The following is a 14,885-nucleotide window of genomic DNA, read 5'->3' on the forward strand; positions in this document are numbered from 1 at the left end:
CATTAATAAGCTTGAGGTCTGAATGGTTTTTGAGAGGAAATTTAGTCCTGGTCTGCATAAATTGTGCTATTCTGTGGCTTTCTGAAAGACCAGTTCTTCTGTCTAGACCTTAGGATTTCATTGCACTGTTCTTTATAACAATTTTGATGGAAAACACTCATCTGCTGTGAGGTGAGACAGCATATATTTCTTTAAATGTTCCAATTGTTACTTGAAGGTTCTGAATGTAGCTGAAATGATGTATTCAAGTTTTGCCAAACAGGGAGGAACATATTTGCAGGTCATTAGGCAAGGAATGCATTGGAATTCAGTCAATTGTGTTCCTAACACCTCAACATCCACAGGGGGGAGAACCCCTGTTTTTTAACTTTTGGAAGCTAAAACTGTATTTTGTGATGTACATCAGAGATGATGTAGAGAGTTCTCCATTATATGAAAACAAATATGTAGGAGGGAGTAATAAGTTGATGTCTTCACCCATTTTTCCAGCAGAGAAATAATCTTCAAAGACACTGAAAAATGAACAGTTATTATAAAGCTATCAATAAGGAATAAATATTCAATTGTTACACAACTTTTTTCATTTTGCATGCACACAGCAACTGATCCATGAGAAAACTAATTCCAAATACTAATAGATGACACCAAGTCGTGTGTTTTTTGTTTTCCAGAGCAGTCATGTAACAGCTCTTTTTTTATGTGCAAAAATGGCAAGTGCATTCCTCAGAGGGAGGTTTGTGATAACAAAGAGGATTGCAGTGATGGGTCTGATGAGAAAAGCTGCCACCTTAATGAATGCCTCAGTAAGAAAGTCAGTGGCTGTTCCCAAGATTGTCAGGACCTTCCTGTTGGATACAAGGTGAATAATTGTAAAATGTAGTGTAATATAATGTGAGTTTTTAGATCTTTAGTGTTTAACTACTACATGATTATAATAAAGTCCTACTCTGTGGTACCTCCTTGTAGTGAAGTAGCTTACCTGCCATAATAATATTCAAATTTTCATTTCCTGTAAGCAAACTATTGCAAATTGTGCTTAAAAAATGTTACAGTACATATTTTAAACCTATGGAAAAGATCTTACAATGCTTTAGATACAACAAATCATACTGGTGTATACAGAGCACTGAAAATCAGAGTAAATATTTTACAATACATAGAAATGAACAGCAGGAATAGTGCTTTTCTCCAGTCTTGTTTCCACCCACCCCCCTCCCCAAGACAAGAGACTCTTACAGAAATATTTAATCAAAACAATATCACCTCAGTAGCAGAATAAAACTGTTCATTGTCTGCACGTGAGGATGTTTTTTGAATCCCCTGAATCTGCTCTTTGGCCTTGACAAGTAGAAAGGAACAGCCTGCAGCAGCCTGTCAATAACAGCTAAAAACAGAAGAAAGACTTTTTACAGGGTTTTAACTCTGGAATAACCTTAACTGCACTCCCAAAGTTTCATCTTTTCAGCTGAACATTGGCCCACTGACAACTAAATAAAATCTGTGCAGCATGGCATCTGCAGGTATTCAACTCCCCAGAAATGTGAGGGTTGAGACAGACACTCAGGAGCTGTTGGGTTCAACAAAAACCTTGTTGAAGTGAAGAGGAAACACATCCTGGATCTCTGCAGAAAGAAATAGAGATTACAGGAGGGAAAATGATACTGTCTTCTGTAGATAAAATTTATGCCCCTTCTCCAAAAGCCCCTCTGCCCAGTTTTATTTTGCATCTTTCACATTGCATGTGATAAACTTGCCAAGATCATCATCAGATCCAAATAAATGCCACAGAAACAGAATATTCTGAGTTAGAAGGAACCCACAAGAATGTCCACATCCAGCTCCTAATAATCCTTAAGAATTCTCTTTCACATTCCTGCGTTGGTTACACCAATTGCTAGATGACATCAATGATTCCAGGAAAAAAATACTAAAAACATGTCTATTTTTATAAAAAAAAAAAAAAAAAAATTTAAAATTTATTAAAATAAATTGTATAATTAAAAATTAAGAACTCCAAAGGGTCCATCCATCATCATTTTTTAGGAAAAATCATTTCTATATTTTCGAAAAGATGTGAAAAGATGTTTGCTTTTTCTTTAGCTAAAGTAGAAAGAATAATTGCTCATTCTACAGGGTTTTGTTTGGGTTTTTTTGGAGGAAATGGTGCTTAGGATCACATCAGCAATATTTGAAACGAAAAGTAGATATGCCTCTGGTAAACCAGACAAGCAGCAGAGTAATTATGATGTTACTTGAAAAAATGAGATGCATAAAATGTTTATGATGCTAACATATTCAGAAGAAAGTACACACAGGTGATAAACAGAATTAAAAATTAATGTATCTGGTTTTCTTTCCCAGTGCAAATGCTGGCCTGGATTCCTCCTGAAGGATGATGGCAAAACGTGTGTAGATATCGATGAGTGTTCATCTGGATTTCCCTGTAGCCAGCAATGCATCAACACCTATGGAACCTACAAATGCTTGTGTGCAGAAGGGTATGAAACACAGCCTGATAACCCAAATGGCTGCAAGTCCCTTTCAGGTATTACTACCTAATGTTTTTATAATCCTCAGCTGTATCCAAATAATTTGTGGGGGAAAAAACTTAGCCCCAAGGTCTATGTTACCTTTATATGCAAGATAAAAACAGAGTTACTTTGAATCTGCTACTTTTTCAATATAAAATAGGAATGTGACTGTGTCTGAATGCAATAAGTTGTATTTTTAGTATGTATTGTCCTCAGCTCATTTGTAGTAAATAGATACAGTGGTTTTTGAAAGTGTGAATAATTAACTTTATTAGAAAAAGTATTAGAAAAGTTAAAATACATTGCTTAGTTCTACTTCTTAGTCAGATGATAATAGCATGGTTATGATAAGATTTCATCTCCTTTAGAATATTAGAATGTACATCAAAATTCCTCATCTGAAAAGGAGGAACAAAAAAAAAAAAATAGTAGAAAATGCAAACTCTGTTATAACATGCAAATGCGTTCAGTGCAGGAGCAGAGTAGGCTGGACAATACATTACATTCTACAGTGCAAGAGCAGTAGGTACAAGGCTTTTAATACATTTTTAATTAGCACTGGTAATATTTTATTTTAGTTGAGGCGTCTCTCAATAGAGCTAAAATAAAGCCTTAAAAATATATATTTTAGACTTATGTATGTCAGTGTCAGAGATATTTCAGTGATGTCATGAATGAGTATCTGAAAGTAAATGTTTTTTTTATAAACTAGAAAGCCAGGGTGACAAAAAGTCAAATCTGGCTTCAGTTCAGACTTAAAAAATCAAGGTTTTTATTAGTAGCTATTTCTTTCTCTCTGTACCATTCAGACCAATGAAATCTCAAAAAGCAACTGTCAAAACGTTCTTGGTTTGAAACCATAATTATTAGCCAGTGTTAATTTGAAATGAAATGTTGAGAATAAAACATATGGAATTAAATATATTTCCCATTTAATCTCTGACATTAAATTAGGATAAAATACAGTATGGTTCCCATATTACAAAGGCAAAAGAATTAAATTGCATTGAAAGATATACTAATTGATTGCTTTGTTCATTTTTATACTGCATCATTGATCTTTCTTGGAGCATTTGAATGTTTTAAATATTTCTTTCATCCATAACATTGGTCAGAGCATGTAACATTTATTTTTCAAACCATCTGTTTTTCAGCATTGTATTCCTGATTTTCCATAAATTAACGTAAAAGCTAGTCTAATATATTCTTTCTCCCGGGGTTTAGATGAGGAACCTTTCTTAATTCTGGCTGATCATCATGAAATAAGAAAAATTAGCACTGATGGATCCAACTACACTTTGTTGAAACAGGTATAACCATAGTACCATGCTCTAAGTTTAACTCAATACTTTTATTTTCTTCTAAAGTTTGCAACTGAAAGGAACATCGTCCTACAATTGGCATTGTGTGCACCACAGAACAACTGCAGTACCTTCAGAGTTATTACAATACTTTAAATTGACTATTTTGTCTGGATTTGACATGATTAAAGCTCAGGCAGTTGTTTTGTCAGTCATTCTGATGTACTAAAAAATTATGTTATTTGTGATCCTCTTCCATCACAATATGTTTTGTTCAATTTGTCTATTTCAGTTAAAAAACAATCAAAAAACCCCACCTATTTGGCCATATATTATTTGAGCTACTTACTGTCATAATCTAAATCTATTTTCAGACAGACAATACCAATATTTATAGTATTACAAAACATGAAGTCTTATCTTTGTGTAAATATAATTTTTAAAATAATTCCTCTAAATTATTGTAACAGATAAAAAAAAAAAAATGAAAAAACTGCAAAAATAGAAAGTCACCCAGTAAAAACAGAGCTGCCATTTTTAGCAGTCTGCTCTCCTTCTATGCTTCACCTAAGTGTAGTTATTTACCACAGATTAGCTTTCTAAAATATGTTTTAATAAAAATATCAATTTCTTTGAATACTAATGGATCAATTGTAGGAAGACTAGGAAATTATTTACTGCCCATCAATATCATTAGGCTTTTTGTAACTTCTTGTGCTCAGGTCTTCACAGCAGTAATTATGAAATTAACCATCTTGAATGAAACACTGACTTTATTTGAGCAAAGTGTTATGAAAGTCTGTCTGTTCTCCTGAAATCCCTCTGATTCCCTCTCATTTGCATCTCACTGCCTCTCTCCTCTTTCGCTGGTGTACCTGTTCATAGAAGCCTGTGAAAAGAGGGGAGCCAGAGGAAATTTTCTTCGTGGTTGGTGCTGACAGATGGTCCTGAATTCAGTGGGCTCCTCTTCGGTGTGTTAGAGACTGAGCAGCTCCAGCCACTGAACAAAATCTGTGTTTTCCATGTTACATCAATTCACTGTGCTGATAAATACCTCTGCTCCTGAACCTACTGGTCCTTGCTCCTGCAAAGGCAGCGCTTGGTTTGAAAGCCAGAGAGGGATCTTTACCAGCAGAACAGGGGGGTTGTGTCCCTCCTAAGGACATCCTTGTGTCCTCGTAGTGCCATGTTGGATCTGACTTTTTCCTGCACATCTACCAGGTGATGGCAAGCACCAGAGGCTCTGGCAGAGGAGCAAACCCACCCTTCTCTCTGTGTATTTGATCTGTGATTACCATTCTAACAGTTGTTCATATAAACTCAGAATAAAGGAGCTGAAAGTAGGAGCTCGTTCAGTCTTCTCTGAGTTATGTGCCAGCTTTTTCCTCTATTTTCTTTTCCTTTCTTTTTTTTTTTCCTTTTTATTCCAAATACACATAAACAGTACAACTGTTTGAATTGTGTCTCGTGTATCGTCTTTGCTTTCCATTTCCTTCACTCCTAATCATCAAAATCCTCAGGGTTCCAATAGGCAGAGTAGATAATCTTCCTCCTCATTATTTGTGATTTTTATCTCCGTGTTTTTAAGTGAGGCACCAAGGGAACACAAATCACAGCCAAGGATATCCTGTGTGCTGTGTGCAGCAGAAACAAACCCACAGGTTTAAGACGAGGGACTAAGGCAGCTGATGTTTGAAATCTTCCCTATTCCTTCTGAAAAACAAATTACTTGTCAAATGACAAAGAATTTATGCTAGGGGCGCTTAAGTGAGATATGTATATGATAAAGAGGAAATTATGTCTGGGCAGAGAATTCTGTTACAGACATACAGAAATTTTTTACCTGCAGTTGATGTTCTGATAAAAATTGAAATTAAACTGACCCAAAATAAAACACTTGAAAGCAAAAATGTGCAGGCAGTCAATTCTCTGCATTACTCTTGATCCTTAGGAAACTTTTACAGTGTTGTGGAATATACAGAGATAAGGCCATACTTTTAAAAATTGCTGGCTTTGATTTATAGAATGTTGTAAAATTGTAGTAAATAATATTTTGTATTCGTTGACCTATTGTCTCCTTGGTTAAGAATTTGGGCTGGGGGTTTCTCTGTAGATGCAATCGTGCTAACAGGAGAAAAAGACAAGTGTTTTACAACCCAGTTATGACTCACAGAGCTGCAGCTGGTTTTATGAAAAATGTGTGCATGTATATGATATTTTTGAAAAATGAGAGTGGTCTTCCTACACTGAATTGTTTCAGACTTTTTTAATGATGATTTGTGCAGCCTAACTACTCTTTTCCTCTACATTTTGATCAAAAGGTAGATTTACAGTAATTCCGCAGTAATTGATGGCAGATAAGCCATGTATCAGTTTCTGTACAATTAAATATTGTTGTCCTTAGTTGTTTACTTTCGAGCTGGCTGGTCCAGCACTCCCCTTCCCAGAAGTGATTAGACTAAAGAGGGAGGTTGCTGATCTACCTGAGAGCAGGATGTCATTGTGCTGATAAGGGAATTGATTAACTGACCTTGATTTTATAGAAGGAATACACACCACATCCGTTCCTTTCGCCACTGCTGCTCTGTATTTCATTGATAACAATAACCCGGCATATTAAGAATAATTGTGATTTCACAACATATCAGAACATTCAGCAGGTTATGGGGCAGATAAGGAAATAAGAGCCATCATCTGAATGCAACTCCCTTCTTCCTTATCTGCCATTTGGGATGAAAAGCCATTATTGTATAATTGCTCCTCCCAGCCCATTGGAGTGCCCCAGATACAATCACCACTCTTTCTCAAAACGTGTTGGCTTTGTAATTGGAGCCATAAGAGGTTCCCAGGTGCCTGCTGGACTTCCAGCTTTTTGTATCTACCTCCTCTGTGTGTATTCATATATAGATATATACTGAGTGCCTATAATACATCACCTGAGAAGTCAAAATCTCCACATTCAGGAATTAACGTGAATGTCTTTTTGCACCACCACTATTTTGAATTCCTGATCAATTTGTATTATTAAGGAAATTTTTTCATTATTTAAATGTCATAATGATTATACTATTTCTGGTTCTCCCATCTAGATTGGCAAAGAAATACCAAAGGTAGTGATCAGCGGTGAAACTGAGCAAAAGTTGAAAGTACTTACTGCTAAATTTCATTTAAATTAGAGTATAGAAAAACACAGGAGCCTCACATAATTTCATACATCATCTGTATTTTTTGAAGTGCCACAGTTGATTTGTCACCATATTTATTTCTGTTACAGTCTTTGTCTTACTCTGTTTACAAGTAATGTATGGAGAAGAGAGGGAAGTGCTTCAGAAATATGCAGACAGTAAAATAATACATTAGGAATATTAAATGTGTTTTACACTCTGAATGCTATCCAGCAGTTTGTGTTCAAACATTTGAATAAATGGACTTTTTTTTTTCTGTTTTTAGGGGCTGAACAATGTGATTGCAATAGACTTTGACTACAGAGAAGAGTTCATTTATTGGATTGATTCCAGCAGACCAAATGGCAGTCGCATAAACAGAATGTCTTTAAATGGAAGTGACATCAAGGTAATTGGGGATTAATCATGTCACTACTAGAATTAAATTTTTTGAGTGTTTTGGGAAATGCTCCTTCATACATTTAACCCAGATTGTGAGGCTTTGGTGTATGAATACAAACTCAGCAGGAGCTAGCTAGTCCTAGTAGAATTTAATTGCATTTGTATCTTATTTGAACTAAAGATAGGGACAAGGAGAACTGTATTTAGAAGCTAAATTCCTTATGACTTATCTGACAGTTTACTGAATTGGCAGTTCCATGTGGTTTCCAGGATGCCAAAGAAAAAAAGAGCTATAATTAGCTGTAAGCTGTGTAAATACACTGGTGTATTGTGTCTTCCTATATAAAATTTCCTGTGATCTTCAGTTTGTTTTTGTTTCACCTCCGCTACACTGATAATTAAAATAACTCAGTGTCTTTGCTGTGAAGGGTAAAAGTGCACTCCCATTTCTGCACAGCCTGTCTGTTCTGCCTCTGTAGTGGATTAAGTTCACAAATCCACTATTAAGCACATTTGTTGACTTATGTGAACATTTTCCCAGAACTGGTGATAAGCAGTAAGGAATTCTTTGTTTATTCTATTATGTCTGACCTTCTGAAACACGGAGTTAAGTGAGCAGCAACATATCCCGTGAATTCTGTTCCCTCGTTGCACACCAATAAATGTGCAGAGAGGAAGGATTTGTGTTTTTCATTCACAGCTTGGTGCGTGGGCTGGAACATCCTCAGAGCACGTCAGCTTTGGTCCTTATGAGTTAGGGTTTGCAACTCACTGGATTCAGTGAACCTTGTTTGCATCCTTCACACCAAAATAATTGTTCTTAAAAACAAAAAAAAAAGCAAGTGGATAAACAATTTCTGGCGCTCTGATTGCATTGGGTTAAAAGCAAAACTGAGAATTCACTCAAAAGTTTTACGTGTGAAGGGAAAATAATAGAAGACAGGCAAGTGTAGGGTTCAAATCCATTAAATCCTTGAATCATATTTATTGTCTTTAAACAGTTTCCAAAGCATCCTCCTCAGCTTCTGTCCCTCCTGGATGATTCAGTATTACATAAGGGCTGGCGATTACTCAGACTCTTTATTTCTGATCTTTACTATTTCAGGAAGAACAAAGAATTTTTCTCAGTCAAAAATGTTCAAATAACCAGGTAGAAAAATACAAAAAAAAATTGCTTTCTACTGATTCATTAACAATTTCATTTTTTAAGAAAAGGTTTCACAAAGTTGAACAACCAGTAGAAGAAAATTAGGATGAGGACATGCAAGATATTTTGTTTTTCCATCAATTTGCACAAATGTCATGTTGATGAAAATTTTGCTCATAGAGGATGCCCTATTCAAAGCAAAAATAATAAAAATAAGTCGATTTATTTTTCATACAAAAACCTGTTTTTTCTCTGAAAAACTTGGCCCAGATTTGGCCTCTGAAAGCTAAAAAAAAGGTGAAAAATTTAGCAAGAGTTATATATTGTCTGATAGTCTTCTAGTAACCTTTTATCCAGCGCCAAATTTTTGTGGCTCTTTGACTTTATTACATTGCTATAGTACATACTTAATAACTGACATCATTAAAAATTATTTCAAATTCAATTATTTTATTTATTTATTTAAATTCTGGTGTTATTATTTGTTATCTAGCAAGCCTGTTTACTTATTTTAATATGTTGGGGTTTTTTTTGGTCACAAGAGTTTTTATGTTTATTCCCCTGATATTATTTTAATATCTTCCCACCTGTTGTGTTACCCTTTGCCATAAATAGGTCTGCTATCGATGTAAGTGATAGCAGATGTATTGGTTTATTGGCTTGGATCCCCCTTGCAGGAGATGGCATTTCTTCAGCACACCAGCTCTGGGAAGCCTGATGGCATCTCATTTTTCTTCTGCCTCTGCTCATGGAGGAGATATTTACAGAATTGAAATGGCAGCTTTTTCACGTGGATGTGTTCAGATGTTAACACAGTGTTTTATGGAGAGTCTAGGTTCAGATGTCAGTGGAAAATGCAGGAGAAAGCTGGGCCATGCACACTGAGTGCCACACTGTTGATCTCAGTGACTGGGACATGTCAAAGTGACTCTCCCAAGGAGAACTCCTCAGAAGGAGAGACTCATTGTTTTGGTTGATGCTCTAGTGTAGTGTTTAGCCAGCTAAACCACTACCTAAAATTCCAGAGTTCTACATTTCTGCATTAAATGTCCCTTGTGCCAGTGCAGCAGTTGCTGCAATTACACATTTATAAACTGGTGAAGATGGTGGTGTGAAGGTGTTAGAAAATAAAACATCTTATTCCCATTAGAAAAATCAGTGTATCCTGGAATTTAACTTTTTTTTAAAGATTTTATAAGGTGATAAATTATGTAACAACCTGAGAAGGTGCCTTTGCATATTCATAACTATAAAATTGATTTAAAGCATCTCACCATATCCCTTCTTATCTCAAAGGCTTTTCCGTGTCTTCTGGTGGTAAATAAATTTAAAACTAGCACACTCAGTTATACATAATACAGGTTTATACATGAAGTTTATACCCTGTTGCACATGCTGTTAGTGATGAAGATAACAGTAAATTAGAATGTACACCACAGTAATAAACCCATTATTAGTGCTTAAGAAATCTCATAAATTTTCAAGTATCTCTTTCTGATTTGTGGGGATTTTTTCTGAAGTTCTAGCTGCACAGACCTAATCAGGACTTAATCAAGAACAGAATAGGAGTAGGTCAGGATAGATCTCAGGAATAAAATTTTCAAGCCTAGAAGAAATTGGACTCAAATGATTGTGAATATTACTGAACACTTGATGTGAAGTCCTCCCGAACAAGCCAGACTGAGTCATGCCAACATGATGAGATTTGTAATCACATCAAGTTCCAGAATTATCCAAGTCATCAAAAACGCCGAGAATAACACATCCCTGCCAGTAGTCTGTAGGCTTTCCAGTAGGTGACTAAATTGCTTTTTACTCCTAATAATGTCCTTTCAAAATTTAACTAACTCTTGGGAAGCTCCTCATTCTTCTGCCGCGTGAATGTTGGAAATAAGAGCGCAGTGTTTACTTTCCGAGCAGTGACTCGCTGAGCGCTCTCATGGTCGCTCTGTCACGGTGACATATGGCACTGCTGTGACATTAAAATGAAGGATACACTGATGGAGAGAAATGGGGAGATGAGAAGCAGATGTGCTCAAGGGCGTGCTGTGGGGAGAGCAGCCTCGTCTCCGCTCTGCTCTGTGAAACCAAAAATAGAATAGTGAAGGGGAGAAAGGTTGGTTTGGCTTGATTTGCTTGGTTTGGTTTTTTTTTTTTTTTCTTTTTACATTAAGAGGAAACTAGAAACTTAAGATGGAAATTGAAAGATCAAAAGTTTTTAAAAAGTTCACACATAATGCAGAGAAGTTGGCAATTTCCTCTTTACAAGATGATGGTATGCTCCATTTTCCCTTACTAGGAGAAAAGTGTCACATTGTCATAGCTACTTAAGAAGTGTCATTATTTGAGAAGTGACAGTGTTTAGCAATGAATAATAATTTTCACATGCTGTGTGTCACTGTATCAAATACCCAGTCTCTCAATATCCTGGTACCAGTAGCTCTCAAATTGTTGTTCCTTTTCCCAGTTATTTAGATGAATAATTAATGTAATTTTTGCTTTTCCAGGTAATTCACAATACAGCTGTTCCCAATGCCCTGGCTGTTGATTGGATTGGGAAGAATCTCTATTGGTCTGATACTGAAAAGAGAATTATTGAGGTGTCTAAACTCAATGGCTTGTACCCAACCGTCCTTGTGAGCAAGAGAGTGAAGTTTCCCAGAGATCTGTCTTTAGATCCTCAAGCTGGGTATGAAGCAGAAAAATTTCAGGACTTCCTATTTAATGCTGATTTGATATTAAAATATTTTTATTAAAAAAAATAGATAGGAAATAATACGTAGTCGTTTGTTGTTTTGTTTTGTTTTAAATCTAATATTCAGCAATAGGAGAGAGTTGTTGTGTTGGTCTGGATTCTATTTAAACAAAGAAAAGCAATGTTTTTCCTATATAAAAATATAACCTATTTAAAAAACCTAACTAGTTTTAATACAATAAACCTAACTATTTTGCTAATTTTGAGCTAAAAGCTATTTTCTATTTCTTAGAACAAGAATCTAATTTTCTTGTAACTGTACCCTTTCTTCTCTGCAAAATTTGGGAGGGAGGATGTAGACCTTTGTTTAACATCTTTAAGATATGAATATATGGGATCTTTCTGTGGTTGCCTGGGCATCCCTAAGTATGCAAAAATCACTCTACAAAGTTAGTACAGAGAGTCCCAGTCTTTCAGGAAGGCTTAGATATATAAATAAATAGGCATAATAAAGTTACTGTGTTCCTTTTTGGTGTATATGGACAGCTTTCCAAAGCCGGTTTTTACATTTTTATTGATAAACATAAGCCTTTGTTCATTTATTTTAATATAGAATTTTACTGGAAATAAAAACTGAAATTCAGAGTTATAATTTGAAATGGTATTACTTGTATCTTGGGGTTTTTCTCACGAACAAGTGCTTAGTGAATTATCCTGCTGATGCCATGCAGGTTGTTTCCAAAGAAAACATTCTCTGTTGGAGAGAGTGAAATTCCCTCTCTCTGCTGCTTGTGTGGAGCGAGCTTGGTGCCAGGATATTGCACCTGTGTGTTGTAGGATACCTGTAAATGCTCTTAGGGCCACCATTTCCTCCTGCACACAAATTCTGTTCCAGGAGGTTATTAGGAATATGAGCTGCATCTGGATTTTGGAGAGCCTGTCCAAAGCCTGTAGAGCAGAATCAACTTCCCAGCTGGAAAGATCTGTCCTGAGGTTCTGAGTAATGGCACACAACAGCAGCCACATGTGCTAAATAATGGGATTTTTCTTTCTTTATGGCAAACATGCTCAGCATTGTGGTTAAATAGCTTGCTGAGGGGAAAATTTCTCAGCTTTCCAACAATCTTTCTCAGTGTTTCACTCATTTCTAAACCCCCTGTGCAAGAAATTGTTTTAATGTTTTAGAACTAGCATCTCTTGAAACAATTCTATTTGCATTATGTGGCTGTTAACAGCAAAAAAAGTTTTGTAATATGTGTTAAAAAAAAAGAAAAAGTAGCTGTAATAGCATATTTCTGATAAATATAGTAGTGATGCCATTTATGCAGGATGTGAGATTAACAGAGTCCTGTTTGGGTAGTGCTTCAAATTCTAATTTCTAAATTCCAAATTCTATCAAGACTAAGCCATTTAAATGTACATTTTAGTAGTTCGTAATTTAATTTTCATGCAAAAACCTGTTTTTTATCTGAAAAACTTGGCTCAGATTTGGCCTCTGAAAGCTAAAAAAAAAAGGTGAAAAAAATTAGCTTTCTAATTAGACTTTTTAATAAAGTCACATCTAGCACCAGGATTCCTTTCAAACCCTTTTCATTCAGCACAGACAGGTCTAGAAAAATGCGAAGTTTTATCTGGAAGGTGGAAATATTGTAAGTACTGATTTATTCTTGAGATCAGCTAAATAAATTAAGCATTGAGTCACAGAATGGTTTGGTTTAGAAAAGACCATCCGGTTTCAAGCCCCCAAGGTGGGCAGGGATAATATCCACTATCCCAGGTTGCTCCAAGCCCCATCCAACCTGGCCTTGGACACTCCCAGGGATGTGCAACCTCTCTCTCAGTGATTGCTGTTTTCCAGCTGCTGTGTTTTGTTTTGCAGATACTTGTACTGGATTGACTGCTGTGAGTCCCCCCACATTGGCCGTGTTGGGATGGACGGATCCAGGCAAGCTGTGGTTATAGAAACACAGATATCCAGGCCTATGGCTCTCACCATAGACTACGTCAACCACAGGCTCTACTGGGCTGATGAAAATCACATTGAGTTCTCTGACATGGATGGATCTCACAGACACAAAGGTTGGCCAACACTTCAGTTGTTTTGTGTTTGGTTTTCTTTTTGATGCTTTCCACGTTATATATATTTATGTAAAAACCGTCCTTTAAAACTTTTTTCCAGCCTTTTTCGTGATTTTTTTTTTTCCTTTTATCAATATTTTAAAATCTGTTTTTCATTTTTGTTCTCTGTTATGGATGACAATAGCTTTTAAACATGCAGCACGATGTGTTTGTAGGAAAAATGTCAACTAGAAAAAGAAGCTCTAGGAACAGACTCAGCAATCTGAAGCAGCCTGGTCAATTTTATACTCTGTCATATACAGACATGTTCTTGATTAAGTTACAAAGTGAGTGAAACTTGCTGTTAAAGTAGTAGGGATAGATCCTCTGTGCCACGTGTCAGAGTAGGGCTAAAATCAGCCTTTTCTCCCACCTCAGAAAGCCTGGAAAAGCCATTAGTCTGCTCAGCATGAAACCAATATTTCAAATATAATTTGGGGCTTTCCTGGTAGATGGGTGAAAGAATAACTCTTGAAATAATTATGTAATGAGCTAATCTTTATCCCCGTGTTTTGCTTCTCACCTGACAGAAAATTAAAAAGCTTGTGTCATTTAGCTATAAAGTATTAAAAAAAAAAAAAAATCTACGCTGTGATAAATAGTTCTCACATTCCAGATTGTATAATTAAAGATCTTTCATTTTAAATCAAATATATGAAATAGTATCAGTCTAAGTTTTTGTTGGGGTTTTATTTGAGATGAAATTGTTACCTGAGCTCCCTTCTCAAGCTTTACCCAAACCTCAGCAACGCTGCACTGTTGGTAATACTTCATGGATTTGGGCTTTTTTAGGCTTTTATCTTGTACTGGGTGCCTCCAGGTCTTCTCCAAGCCACAGCTGATGAAATAACTACTTTACTTTCAGACCAAAACTTCACCATTAAGTTAAAAAAAAAAAAAAAAAAGGAAAAGGAAAACATGTTTTCTAGCCCTTTTATTCATGAATTTTAGGTTATAAATACATCATGAATAATTCAATGGCAGTTGTTTGAGATGGTAGATTGGAGACCCTATAGAGTAGCTATGAGAGCTGTAAACATTCCCATTAATCTCAGCATAATACCCATGGGGTTTTTTGGGACGAGCACCGGTCAGTTGTAACCTGCTCACCTCAGCAGCATTCACTCAGACCTAGCCCTGAGCTGGATTCCTGCTGAGAGTCTGTTCTGACAGAGCAAGCAAAGCTCCCTACTCCTCTTGATGTCATTCCCTGTGCTGCTATCCTGTTATTTTCATCCTCATAAAATTATCTTCTTACTGTTCTTTCTGGATCTTTCAAAGGAAAGAAGTAAATAAAAGCCAATGTGTCCCTCTTAGCCCTAAACTGACTGCAGTGGTCAAACCTTTCATGGTCTTCCCTTTTAGCCTGAGAGTTTCAGAACTTTTCTTTCCCCAAAAATGTCCTCCTGTCACTAAATTCAGGAGATAGCTGCAAAATTCCAGCCAGAACATCTTCAGTGTCCCTTGCCTTCACCTCCAGCCTGTGGGGTTCTCCTGCACAATTGGGTAAAATCAGTTTCAACTTCT

General features: G+C 36.1%; 1 protein-coding gene across 1 annotated transcript in view; it reads left to right on the forward strand.

Annotated features, from left to right (window-relative positions):
- The window catches only part of LRP1B (LDL receptor related protein 1B), a 473,299-nt gene that overhangs the window by 370,484 nt on the left and 87,930 nt on the right, over nucleotides 1-14,885 (forward strand). The window contains exons 57-62 of the mRNA XM_058839737.1: nucleotides 672-859; nucleotides 2,362-2,545; nucleotides 3,756-3,841; nucleotides 7,283-7,405; nucleotides 11,053-11,234; nucleotides 13,120-13,319. Of these exons, the coding sequence (XP_058695720.1) occupies nucleotides 672-859; nucleotides 2,362-2,545; nucleotides 3,756-3,841; nucleotides 7,283-7,405; nucleotides 11,053-11,234; nucleotides 13,120-13,319 (963 nt within the window). The remainder of the gene's footprint in view (nucleotides 1-671; nucleotides 860-2,361; nucleotides 2,546-3,755; nucleotides 3,842-7,282; nucleotides 7,406-11,052; nucleotides 11,235-13,119; nucleotides 13,320-14,885) is intronic.

Source organism: Poecile atricapillus, chromosome 5 (genome assembly GCF_030490865.1).
Source record: "Poecile atricapillus isolate bPoeAtr1 chromosome 5, bPoeAtr1.hap1, whole genome shotgun sequence".
In the NCBI taxonomy this organism is placed as follows: domain Eukaryota; kingdom Metazoa; phylum Chordata; class Aves; order Passeriformes; family Paridae; genus Poecile; species Poecile atricapillus.